Source organism: Glycine max, chromosome 9, assembly GCF_000004515.6.
Source record: "Glycine max cultivar Williams 82 chromosome 9, Glycine_max_v4.0, whole genome shotgun sequence".
In the NCBI taxonomy this organism is placed as follows: Eukaryota; Viridiplantae; Streptophyta; class Magnoliopsida; order Fabales; family Fabaceae; genus Glycine; species Glycine max.
The window spans coordinates 42,995,190-43,009,656 of NC_038245.2; the positions used below are offsets into that span (position 1 = coordinate 42,995,190).

At 29.5% G+C, this 14,467-nt stretch overlaps 2 protein-coding genes across 2 annotated transcripts; both read left to right on the forward strand.

The window, feature by feature from the left end:
• The first annotated feature begins 5,525 nt into the window (after positions 1-5,525).
• LOC102659381 (uncharacterized) lies at positions 5,526-6,729 on the forward strand. The gene is made up of 2 exons (XM_006587483.4): positions 5,526-5,952; positions 6,178-6,729. The coding sequence occupies exons 1-2, from the start codon at positions 5,594-5,596 to the stop codon at positions 6,659-6,661; spliced, it is 843 nt and encodes a 280-aa protein (XP_006587546.1). The 5' UTR covers positions 5,526-5,593; the 3' UTR covers positions 6,662-6,729.
• Positions 6,730-10,249: 3,520 nt separating this feature from the next.
• LOC100813911 (uncharacterized) lies at positions 10,250-12,855 on the forward strand. The gene is made up of 6 exons (XM_003534183.5): positions 10,250-10,588; positions 10,827-10,890; positions 10,970-11,105; positions 11,330-11,651; positions 11,944-12,072; positions 12,184-12,855. The coding sequence occupies exons 1-6, from the start codon at positions 10,504-10,506 to the stop codon at positions 12,633-12,635; spliced, it is 1,188 nt and encodes a 395-aa protein (XP_003534231.1). The 5' UTR covers positions 10,250-10,503; the 3' UTR covers positions 12,636-12,855.
• The last annotated feature ends 1,612 nt before the right edge of the window (positions 12,856-14,467 follow it).

A 14,467-nucleotide genomic window follows, 5' to 3' on the forward strand; every position in this document is an offset into this window, starting at 1 on the left:
CTCTACCAGGGATTAAAAAAAATTATTCTTAGATTTTATCTTCCAAAAGAGACCGTGAAAGTTAGAAAGGTTTTGGTTTAATGTCCATGTGACTCATCGCTGCCATGTCTGGCTCTCTAAAGGAAAGCTAGCTAAACGATAAAAAAAGATGAGATGAGAGGGTTGGGGGAAAGAAATTAAGGGTGGGAGTTGGGAAAGGAGAGAGCTTACAATTAAATGCCACCGCCCACCTGCATCCCTTAACACTTGTCAGGAATTTTTTCTATACAATTATTTAATTACTCCTAATTTCACTTATAATAAATAAATATTTGATAAACAAAAAATTTTACAAAATATTTTTTGTTAAATTTATGTGTAATACTGTAGGTAAAATTTACTACTAGAAGAAAACTAAACAATCATTAACTCAATTTTCTATTTTTGTTATTATTTTTCTCTATTAATATTAATTTATTTATTTTTCTCATGAATACAAAAGATCTTGAGGGAAGAGGGAATCCGTCCCCGTATTTTTTTTTGGAAGATCTGTATATGTATATATATTATAGATTAAATACAACATTGAATATATATATATATATATATATATATATATATATATATATATATATATATATATATATATATAAATTTTGTGCGTTAAAAATAAAATATAAACATAACTCACAAATAAAAAAAATATAATATAAACATTTTAATTAATATAATATACTCCATTTTGTCTTATTTATAACATAAAGAGCATTTTCATATTTATTAATAAAATTATTTAAATTTATTAAATTATATGATTATCCTTCCGATACTGCTCGAATTTAACCCTTAATAAAAACAATTTTTTGTCAGACTTTATTTTCTGCGAATTCTAAATTATCCGGGGGCTCTTTCCTTTGATGAATCGATGATTAAGATAAAAACTTATATGAATCTCAATTAAGTTTTTTTCTAAATTACATTTGATTGTAGCTCATCAAACATAAATTTACTATTAAATAAAAATATTTTAAATATAGACTCATTAAATAAGACAAAAATAGTTAAAATGTACTTATATTTGAGACTTAAATACAATAGATTTTGTAGGATTATAAATAAAATCAAAGAAAGTATTAAATACTATATTAAATTCCACAAAAATAAATTACCAAAAAAAATCTACAAAAAAATTCATTAGATATTATGTATTAGTACATACTATATGAAATTCTATTGTAACTATTACATTAAATGCAACATTAATAAAAAAAATACTAAATTTAAATAATATATATATAGTGTTTTCAATATAACATAAATATTTTATATTTAATTTTATAAAAAGTACTAAATTAAATAAAACATTAAATACAGTATTAATTATATGTAATAAAAATAATATAAAATATTATATTAAATTCTTCAATGACTTATTGACTATGTATTTGAATTTTATAGTATATAAAACATTAAATGCAACATTAAATATATACATATATATATATATATAATATTTAATAATATTATTAAATTGATATATATTTTTTGTAATAAATATAATATAAACATTATAATTAATATAACATTAAATTTTATAGCAAAAAATACATTAAATATAATGTATTAGTACATTATTTAATTCTATTGTAACTACTACATTAAATGCAACATTAATATGTATAATATTTAATAATAGTAATAAATTTAAATATATTATGTGTAGTAAATATAATATATTAAATTATACAATAAATACTACATTAAATATAAAACATATTAAAGTGTATAGTAATTATTTCATTAAATGCAATATTAAATATTTTAAATTTGAATAATATTAATATATATATATATATATATATATATATATATATATATATAAGGTTAAATATGTTTTTAGTCCTTCAAATTTGGGTAATTGATATTTTAGTCCTTCAAAAAAATTTATTGTTATTAGTCTCTCAAATTTTTGAAAATTAATTTTTAGTCTCTCTCATTCTTTGTATTGATACTACGATGTCACTTTTATATCGTTAGGAATATTTTTTAAGTTTAATTTATTTAGAATAGTTTTTAATACTTTTAAATCATGAGAATATATAAAAAAAATCACAAAAATTTCATATTCATATTTTTATTTTTCTTTAAAATCGGGTGAATATGTGAAAAAAGACCATACAAGAAAAATATTTTTGTAGTTTGAAATTGCTATATATCATTTTTAAAAAAAAATATTTGTGGTTCAAAGTAGCTTTTTGAAAATTTTAGGGTCTAAAATTTTTTTTAAGGCTGAAAAAAAATTACTCAAATTTGAACGACAATATATATAAACAATACTTTAATGACATTGAATACAAATAAACAATTTATTAGGTATTAAATTTATAATAATTACATCATCTTTCTTATATTTAATAAATGTTTATTAATCCAAAAAAATATATTTTATTTAATATTAATAATATGATAAATTTTACTCTATTTAGACATAAATATAAGCAAAAAAATATTTAGACTCAAATATAAATAAATTTTAACTAATTTGACTCTATTTAATGATATCATTCCAAAAATATTCACAATCAATTTTAATTCTAGTTCCAATGTAGAACACTTTAGAAAAAAAAATATTTTTTTATCTGTAGAAATTGAATATATCATTAGAAGCTTATAACACTCACATATTATGTTCAACTAATTGAGTTAAACCTCTTTGATGAAATTAAATGACGTTAATCAAATTTGTTAATTAAGATAATTTTTTTTTTATGATATTTTGGTCCGGAGTACTATTAATTAGTGTTATAATTAAACTACATACAAAATTTCTATTTGAAAATATGTTTTATAATTTTTTTAGTAAAACTAAAAATAACAAATTGTTAATTTATATATTTAGTTATTAAATTTTTTAATATTTTATTTTTAAAAATAATTTACATGTTTTATAAAATTTCTGTTTATAAATAAAAAGTCAATTCTTATATGACATATTTTGCTCCCACTCCTATGATAGGGGATAATAGTTTAGGAACCATTCTAAAGATAGGAAAAACCCATGAATAAAGATGGAATTAATGAAATAAGACATTGTAGAAACTCAAATAATGGGTGAATATATATATATATATATATATATATATATATATATATATATATATATATATATATAACATCATCAAAATAAATTATTTAGGATATTCAAATAAATCATTAAGTGATAGATAATTTGACATATCAACTATTTATAAACCCCAACAACCTTTAACAAAATGAGTGTGGAGAAAGGCCCACTTCTAAATCTATCCCACATTAAGTTATTTATCTCTTAATGCCTATTAACATAAATGATTTTGAATTACCCAAATATATGGGAGAAAGTTTTTAACCAATAAGAAAAAATAAGTGGTAAAATATTTTAATACTTCCCTTATAAGTTATTTTTCACTTATACAACTCTAAACTAAACTGTCTTTGCACTTTAAGTCCTACAAATATTACAATTATAAAAAATTTATCTCTAAATTCTAATTACGCAAATTATGTCTTTTAAATATTATAATTATATAATTTTAATTCCTCTTGTAGTATTTTTTTAAAATTATAAATTTTACTAATATGAGACTTGATGATGACATACCAACTTATGTTTTTCTTGACAAATATGTGATTGTGGCTTAGGTAAATATAAACAAGAAAATTTGAAATACAATAAATGAAAAAAACCAAAAATGATCTTTACATAATGAAAATTGCAAAAATATCTCTAAAATTATATGATATAAAAATATCATTTAATTTTGACTCCTCAAATGATAGAAGTTAGCTAAAAATAAACCAATCTTGTATAAAAGTACTGTATTTTGCTCAAAAAGTCAATGTATGAAAGTGCACTCAATTGTTAAATACAAACATTGTTGACATTTTTGGTCAACTTTGAACACATCAAATTATTTGACAATTAACTTTTAATCATGAAAATTCATGTATCATTGTACAACACAAATTATATTCTAATTCCTCAAAATAACCAAAAATTCTCATTTGATTTGTCCCTTATATACGTATTAGCATGTGATTCTTTATTTTGTTTGATAATTTTCAAGATTTAAAAATATAATTGGATTCAAATTGTAGAAATATTTTTAAATAATTATGAAGTTTTTTAATAAAGAAATTAGTAAAACAACTCAAGTTTCAGGTATTAAAAATAAATGCCAAGGAGAGCCATTATTAGGACTCTACTTTCATATTAATTTAAATCTTTTTGTTATTAACGTTAATTAAGTTTTTAGTCCTGTAACTTTTTTTAAATTCAATTTTTAGTCCTTGAAAAAAAGTTTGATTAGTCGGGGTCTCTCAACTTTTTCCATTATGATTTTTAGTGTCTAAACAAAAATTTGACCAATCATAGTCCTTAAACTTTTTAAAAAATTGGTTTTCAGTCTCTTAACGAAACTTTTGTTCGAGGACTATAAGCCTTAACCAAAAGAAGACAAGGAATCTTAACTAGTCAAACATTTGTTTAAGTACTAAAAATTAATTTTTTAAAAAATAAGAATTAAAAACTTAATTAACTCTTATTATTATTATTATCACCACCGTCATCCCCATGCGACAGTGGTGATAACGATAATAGTGGTGTCAATAGTCATGACAATAATGATGGTGGTAACCCATCATTATCACTACTAGCTAAGTGAATTTTTAAGGGTGTCTTTTGATTCTTATTTAATTTTAAGAGATGAGATTGATTATTTTCATTCTCATTTGAAGAAAACATACATCCTTACACAAATATTCTACATCTTTTGATACTCATTATCATATATTGCTTCTTAACCCAAATATTCTACAAAGATAAAGATATTACTTGACCAACAAGATAAGATAGACAAAAAATTAATTATATTTTTTTATTGTACCAAACAAATTATTATAAAATCATAAAATAATTATATTGTATCCTATGCAGACCACTAAATGAATCCTTTAATTAATAAATAGGCTTGAGTTAATAAAAGTGAGGTAGTAAACTCGATAATATAACATATTCTCTTCTTTGTATATAATTTTTATTAGGGTAAACTATCTTCTTAGTCCTTAAACTTTTTTAGATTTTTGTTTTTAGTCCGTGAATTTTTCTTTTGTCCTTACTTTTAGTCCTTAAAATTCTTTTCATCCTTTCTTTTAATCATTTTTTAAGAAGTAAAAGTATGGACGGGAAAAAAAATAAAGGGACTAAAAGTAAGAACAAAAAAAAATGAAAGGACTCAAAACATATAAAAAAAGTTTAAGGACTAAAAACATAAAATTTAAAATGTTTAAGGACTAAAAGATATTAAATTATGTGGGGGTAGCAAGAGTATATATGATAGATTCAGGGAGCATATATTAAAAACATAAAGTTTAAAATGTTAATGAAATTATTATATACGACAACATTTTCTAAGGGCATTTTGGTAAATGAAGCATATCCATTGAGTACTATAAATCAAGCCGCAAGCAATTGCATCTTTCACATCACAACTTGAGTGTAGTTTCAATAGTCTTTCTCTTTGTATTCCCTTCCACCTTCGGCTCGTCCTTTTCACTCTCTCACTTTTGCTTAATAATGGTGCTTGAAATCATTGATCTGACAAACTCTCCTCCATCATCACCATCCAAGTCATTGAATGAATCCGTAACCCTTACTTCCAATAAGCGAATTCAATTTGAGCATGCTCCTTTACCAATAATGGCCGACACAAATCCCAACCTAAGCCAAACCAATCAACAACAAACTACTCTATGCCCAATTCCAAGACAAACTTATGGGCCCTCTCAGATTGTTAATAGGTTCCCATCGGTTATGCAGGGTGGGGATGTTACCATACTTGATCCAATAACTGGGTCAAACACAAACCTGGTTTCACATGGAGCGAGGCTGAAAGAGCCTTGTCTCTATGAGTCTTGGACTCAGGGAGAGCATGAGTTTGTGTCCTTCAACCTTAATCTAATTAATTTTATATTATCATTCTTTGTTTTTTCTTATTCTCTTTAATTGCACTTTCATTCCTATTACTCTTTCAATTTTTTGGTAAAAAATAATGGGAAATGAAATTAAAACTTCATAGGTCATCAAGAGGGTTTTTATTTTACTATTTATTACTTATTTTCGTTTTGCTAGGACACTAATATGTTGCATTTTGATTATAGGTTATTTGTGAAGGGGCTAATTAAGTATGGAAAAGGGGATTGGGCCAAAATTGCAGAAGAATTTGTATGCAACAAGACTCCTCAACAAGTCCAGAGTTATGCTATTATCTTCTTCAAGAACCTACAGCAATCAGTAAACCCACCACCACCAACATACTCATATGGCTATAGTAGCAAGAACCCAACCTACTTTGCACCTTACCCCATGTCAAGGAATTTAAACCCTATGGTGGATCCATCAGCCTCAAACTCCATGTCTATGATTGTTAACCAATCACAACAACTCTTCACACCTGTCCCAATGAATGTTCCTTTTCCCTTGGTTCCACAATATGGAGAAGCTAGCACCAGCACCAACACCAACACCATAGCGTATGGGTTCCAAACTCATACAAGTGGTGCAACTGCAGGCACTTCCATGCATGCCATTGCTAATGATAACAAAGAAATTGATTTGGAGTTGCGCCTGGGTCGAAACAACTGAGACTCAAATATGTGTAGCATATTTTCATTGGCAAATAAAGAAATTTAGGTGTGATTGTGCCATTGTTATATGCGACTCAATAACTTTTTTTCGTTGTTTTTTCTGGTGTTAAAGTGTGTTTATGTTATCAAGGTTATCTTTTATCACAAAAGATTGTCATCGTTTTCTCTTCCTTGTACCTCCTGTGGTTTAATTATGGTTTTGAAAAATGATTAGCAATTGTGATTTTTCTTGTACGACATCAAAGTTCTTCAGTCTAATGATATACATTCTTGTTTTATGGAATGAGTTATGTTATCATTAGATTGTTAAATTGTTATTTGATTGTGTAGAAGTTTATACTATAGTGAGTTCTTGGATAAAGAAAAACACCGAATACAAAGTTTTAATTGAACCTCAAGCATATAAATTGTTGATTACAACATCTAGGTAGATAGGATGAATGAAATTGTTGACCTTTTTGCACTTCATCATTAATATTATTTATGGAGATTGAGGTTAAAAACACATAAGGCAATTTTTGGTATATTTTCATCAAATTCAAAAAAATTCATCTCAATATTTAACTTCATATTGTAGGAGTTATAAATGTTACAAGCGTAGAATCATAAAAAAGAATAAAGGGAAATTGATGTCTAGACAGTTAAAGATGGAATACTTAACTAAGTAATATCATAATGCTTAAACTAAGAATACATAAATACATATACATATACATGTATGTGTGTGTGTGTATATATATATTATAGGGATAACATACTCTCACCTTATTTTCAGTTGGAATATGTTAGCATCTTATATCAAATATTTTAGACAACAAAACCAATATCTTGTCTTTTGGTACATTTATTTTATGTTATTATAGTAATTATGTTGTTACTTTTTTCTATCTCCTTCCTTATCTTTCTCTCTCATATCCTTCCCATTACACACCCCCTTTCTCTCTAAATCTAGGTATAAGTTTTGACACCTTCATAGCAACTTGACCTTCACACCGCTGCAACCACCTTCCTCAATGATGAGATCCATTGGCTCATTGACCTCTAAATTTTTTTTACAGTAGAGCGACACCACTTTGGTGAGTGTGTATTTGTTGAATCCATTGTTGAGAGAGTGATTTATAATAAAAAGATGGGTGGAGTGTCCATATGAACTAATGTGCTAAAGGAATAGGAGTTGTGTGCATCACCATTGTTGCATTTCTTATGCAGGATTGGTTGGGCAATTTGACTACATTAATGGCCCTAATGGTTGGGCTTATCATTTTCCCCCATTTTGTTCCATCCACACATAATTCTTTTATTAAACGCAGATTCAAACCAAAATTATGAGGAAAACACAAGCAATAACATCTTTGACAGTGGGTGGAGGTTGAGCGGCTTGTGGAGTTTTGGTTGACTAGTTGGAAACGATGGAGTAGCTTACTAGAGTGATGTCGATTCTGGTGGAGGTAGGGCTCTGACATTTGAATGGTTCACTTATGCCCATCCACCTCATTGTGATGGTCCTTCGACAATGGTTTGATTATAGTAAGTGCGCTTGATTGAGTGCCTCGTCGTGGCTCCACGATTTCATGGTTGTTGTTAATGCCATTAATGGCTCCATTATTTGGGACATGGCTCGAATTGCGTTGTGAGGTGAAAGAGAGTAAAGTGTTTTAGTTTCAAGTAAATGAAATGTTTGACGTTGAGAATGGAAGAGACACTGGAATTCCTACAAGCCACCATCCATTTGCAATTGAAATTGGCTACTTTGATGACATTATCAACGTTAGTATAGTTGGCGAAGAGGAAGATAAAATGTTTGTTTGGATAAGTGTTAACTCATTGAAAAGTGTATCAATTCTTCCAAGTAGTATTTTAAAATGGTAAGACCAAGTGTCGAGTTCACAAGAATTTTGACTGTAGTCAAAGTTTGTATATGTTCAATTTTAAGAAATTAATTAATTGAATTGAATATTTTTCAAGTGATGGCGCATAAATATAAATTTGATGTAAATTGAACTACAGAGCAAAGCATGTGCAAGGATGAGAAAACAAACACTCAGAGCAGTGAAGTGACGGTTGATGCAGAATTATGGGCATGTTGGGGGGATCAACCTACTAGAACTTCTCGTAATGCATTGTTGAAGATTTTTTTTTATTTAATGTTATTCCAATTATTACCTACATCCACTAACCTATTTTAGCCATGATTCCACACGTGAGAGAGCCTAAGTTACCTAATTTCAATCCTAATCCCTTAAGAGCTACGTTAGACAATTTGCATTATGAGTAGAAATGCATAATTTAAGCTAAATAATACCATTTTATCCTAGAGATAGATTACCTAGATGTTCTTTTCAAATTCTTAGGAAATAAACATTTTTCAATGCCTAAATCCTATGACACTATATGAGCATGAGTGATCAAACCATAAACATGATAATAAACACATAAAAGAGACAATAATATCGAAATAACATTAAACAAATAGTTGGAATCATTACATCAAAAGTGTTTGGTTGTTGAGATTCCAACAATGAGTGGTTTAACCTCCCATTATCATAAGAGACTTATAAATACAAAAATAGGCAAAAGGAATGGAAGAGAATGGAGATGAATGAGCTCTGAGATGAGTAGGTTCTCTCTCTTCTTCGTGCCCTAGCCTGACTCTCTTATGCTGAATAGAATATGCTTCAAGTTCCCTATTTCCCCTCCCCCTTAAAACACAACACAATTATGTTTTTCAACATTGACTGTGCGCTAAACGAGATGGACGCGTTGAGCGTGACGCAAACATGTCCAGCTGGCTTAAGTGACCACGCGTTAAGCCGCAGGGTGCATGCTTAGTGCACTTGCACGTGACAACTGGCTTCCAATGTGACTTATTACGCTAAGCGAGCTTCTTGAGCTCGATGGTCCTGATGCGCTCACTGAGAGTGATACTCCAGTTCTTAAATCATCTTCATGCCTCCTATTGTATCTCCATAAAAAGTATAAAACCAAAAAAACTATAAATTTACTAACTTTAGTATCTATTGGATAAAAACTCAAAAGAAGTTAAATTCCTATTGTTTTGACACAAAAAAACAATAAAAGAAAGAAAAAATTGATAATTATTATGTGATTTAAATACACAAATTAAGTATGCATATAATGAGATTCTTTATTTACTAAAATGAGTTATCGATTAGGTAATCGTTAACTAATTTGTACAAGCTCTCATATAGTTTCTCTAAAAGACTAGAAGCTTAAGTATAAAGGCAAAAAATTATATTCTTGCATTTGATTCTGATTCGATTTTTTGAATTTGACTCTTGTATTATTATATTTCTTGCAGTTTGTGACGACAGGCTGTATTTTTGTGATTTTTTAAGTTTTTTTTTTATAATTTATGACAAGTTTTAATCGCATAAATCACATTTTAAAATTTAAAATAAAAAACAACACCAGCTAGATTCGAATACAAACAAACCTAATTTTAGGGGAAAAAATAACATTATAATTTTCTGATGATGAAAAATGAACAAATTTATTTGCATGAACTAAATTTAAACTTTACTAAACAAGAAAAATATATTTTAACATTCTTTTAATTGAATGGATTGGATAGTGCGCACACCATGACTTGCGTGCGGCTAGCGTAGGAGAACCCTAGCGAAGAAGACGAGAACGAGATCCTCTATACCTCTCTCTCCCGTAAGTGGAGGTTCAGCCGTTGGATCATACAAAATGGCTCTGATAATCTAAATGAATTAAAGTTTCGGTGTCTCGCACGCACGCACGCTTCATGGATGACATGAACGAGTTGAGGAAGAAGAGAAAAACCGCAGACGCCGAGTGAGAGCCGAAACTTCTCTCATGGAATCGCAAACGGATCTGCTGAACCGACCCGGAATCTTCTTAATTGGATCCTCTAACGTCGGCAAACGCACTCTCCTATCTCGTAACTCTTTCTCACTTATTCTCCCTAAGCTTTAATTTTAGGTTTATATCTTATAACTGTTGTAAAATCACATCTTTGGCGTAATTCGAGCTTATACTATGTATCTTTTTTCAATGGTGTGTGATGGGTTTTATGTTTTGGATTTTGACCTAGATGCTCTAGCATTAATGTGTTGATGCAATTTTTAATTCTTTGGTATGCTGGAACTGGAATTTGATTTGGCTGATGTCGAGTGTAGGATTGACCTCTGTTGATGTTGAAGGTGCTGCTTTTGATTCGGCTTCTCAAGTGAATGTCCATGGGTATGTTCACTTTCAATTGTTTTATCCTTGCTTATTATGAATCATTTTTTGAATTCCCATTTGAATGTGGAATGAACAGGTGGACTATTAACAATAAGTACTACACTGCTGATGTTTCTATCTGGATGGCTCATCTCAATGACGATTTTTCTGCTGCTAACGTGCCCGTATTTCGACGAATGACTGCGCTGGTGATGGTTTTTGACATGAATGAAGTTAGTTCCTTCGCCTGACTTGACTCTCCTTTGATTTGTTCTGTTTTTGTTGGTAGTTATTTAATCCTTGATGGAGGTTTTATATTCACTGCTTATTGTTTTGATTTTCATGTGCAGAAGAATTGTTCTTTAACTATTTTTTCTTGTCTTCTATGTGCCTTGAGTGACAAATACATTTTATGCATCTTTAATTTTTTTAATTTTTTTTTTCGTTTATGTACCAGCCATCCTCCCTAGCAGCACTTCGAGAATGGGTATCCCACACTGATATTCAGAACTTTGAGATATTGCTGTGTATTGGAAACAAAGTGGACCTGGTTACTGGTCACCCAGCCCATGCTGAATACAGAAGACGGTTGCTGAAACTTGAAGACTCTGCTGCAGATCTTTATTCAGAAGAGTATGGAATATCTGAATTGGAGGGAACCAGTTTATTGGGGGATGAAGAACCGTCATGGGACATCAGAAGATCCTGCTTGGAATGGTGCACTGATCACAATATTGAGTTCATTGAGGCATGTGGTTCAAATGCTGATTTTGACAAATGTAAAACTTCACTTTCCATTGTAATTAGCTGGTTTATAACATATTGTACATAAGTCTGATTTTTGCTTTGGCTAATGCACAATTTTAGATGTAGATGAGTCATAATTCTAATACATTATTAATGAGAGAGAGCTGGGTTCGATGACAAGTAATTATTTGAAAGATGATTAATGGTAGATAACTGTAAACACACCATATTCAAACTTTTTCTGCTTACCAAAACTTAAGGATATAATGATGAACATTGGAAAATTATTTTCAGATATATGATTTTCACACAATTATTTTACAGGCTTGTCCATAGATGGTGATTTACAAGGAGTTGAGCGTCTCTACGGTGCACTTTCTGCTCATATGTGGCCTGGAATGGTATTGAAATCTGGCGATAGGATAAATCAACCATCATTTCCTGAGAAAGAAGGTATTTTACCTCTTCAATTTTCCTTCTTTGGAGCATGCTCTTGCTGCTTTTGTCAACATAGAATAAGTGCAAGTACTGATTTTGGTTTATCCTTCCCCCTCTCCCCCTCAGAGTTATCTTCAGAAGAATCTGATTATGAACAAGAGTATGAAGTCTTATCAGCTGGCTCAGCCGATTGGGATGAAAGTGAACAAGGATGGGTTTCTGCATCGTCCTTAGGTGCAGGGGGATCAGCTCCTCAAAACAATCCTGGCACAGATGGTCAACATGAGGATGAAATTAAATCTGATAAAGAGTCTCATCCCACAACCTCAAGCCCTACAATTCAGGATGAGAGTGACAAGGATGTGGTGCACAATATCATGGATTCCAAAGGCGATGGGAAGGAAAACGAGGCTAAATGTCTCGAATTAGAGGATTTGGAACAGTTAATGTCTGAGATTGGGAATATGCGTGCAGGCTTAAGATTGATGCCCGATTTTCAAAGAAGGGATATGGCTGCAAAGCTAGCCATGAAAATGGCTTCCATATTTGGGGGAGAGAGTGATGAAGAGGAAATTTAGTAGATGTTGGATGTTAGCTCAATGATTCTGTTATAGCTGTAAGGATAGATAGATCATAGATGAATGCCATTGTTGGTAATTTTGTTATGAGCCATCACATGGAAGGAGACGAACAATCTCTGTTTGCACAAGGATCAGGGGTTCCTTCATGTTTCTGCCGTTTATGCTACTCTGGTCACTGCTGATCATGATTTAAGTTTAATTACTCCTGTTTTTGTCATACACTGTTTAATAGTCCGTATCTTATGGAGCAGAACATTTTGTTTTTCTTCAAAATTTCATGGTAATTTACATGGTGTTTTGAAAAACTGTGGCAGGCAGTAGTTGTTACTTGCTGCAATGTTATTTGAAAAATTAAACAATAAGTCAATAACAATGAATATATGTTATATTAGACTTTTAACTTGAATGGCCCATTTTGAGATGTTCGTATTGACTAGTGTCTAATGAATAAACAAGGCGAGCTGTTTTTCGTTTTGAAAGGCAAAGAAGGTGGGCTATTACTTCCTGCAACCCCATAGTTTGTAATATCCTCATATTACCTTTTTTTTTTTTATTATAATTGTTAGTGAGTTTAGGTCTAATTTAACCCTCATGGAAGAACTCATTTTGGGTTCTTTGATCACTTTTTCTGGGTCTCATAATACCACCTAAGATACAAGAATTTTTGTCATTTTTGCTCTAGTGGTAAAACCGAATTTGGGTTCTTGGATCTTACTTGTACAGAAACAAAAAACAGAATATCTTTTTTCTCTCAAATGATATTATAAAATAATATTTTTTTTTATAAAAGTGAAGTTCTTAAAAGTTCTCTTGGAATCCAATTTTTAGCATGAAGAACTTTTGAGTAAGAATAATAGTAGATTTAGTGAACATGGATTTTTGAGCTCAATAATCCCTATTAAAAATGCTCTAATATACTCTATCTTGATATTATTTCTAATCGATGTAGGACTTAGATTTTTTTTCAATACACTTCTCACGCACAACACTTTGTATTTGATGTGTGAATAACATGATGAGTGATCCCGTTTAATTAATCTAAGATAAATTCTAATAACATGATGTAATACTTAAAGACCAAAAGTGATAAACATTTCAAATTTAGAGAGACGAAAAATAAACATTTTAAAATTAAAAGGACAGAAAAACATAAAAAAAATTATAGACTAAAATCAAACTTTCCTAATTTTTAGAGGAACCAAAACATATTCTATCCAAATATATTTTTTTTAAAAGTTAGAGAGACAAAAAACAAACATTTTAAAATTAAAAGGACAAAAAAACAGATAAAAAAATTAGAGAGACTAAAATCAAATTTTAGTAATTTTTAGAGGAATCAAAACATATTTTACCCAAATAAATTTTTTAAAAAAATTAACAATGAATTGTTATCAAATGTGAGTTTAACTATCTATTGCTTTGAGTGCAAGGTATAGCAAATCAAGCTTGAAAAAAAAACCCTTTTCTAGATAACTTTTTGTTTAATTTACTTATTAAAATAAATAAAAATATGATTACCTTTATAAGCACAAAAACAAAAAAAATCCAACCAAATGCTCCCGGTTCTCAAGTTGGGTGCTAATGAAGGATAAGAAATTAAGAACCGTAAGGTAGTGTCAAAGTTCATATGCATCCGTACTTTTTAGAGTCGCGGGAGAAAATACGTGTAGCATGCGAGCGAGCGAACAAGTTGACTGCTGATATGTCATGTTGTGATTAGCCACCGACTAGTGAAAAAGGCGTTGAAAAAGTAGGAAAAGGTATAGGCTAGTTAGCGACTAGTTGCTGAGTCCCCAACTAGGTTAATTGAAAAGTGAAAACAAACAATA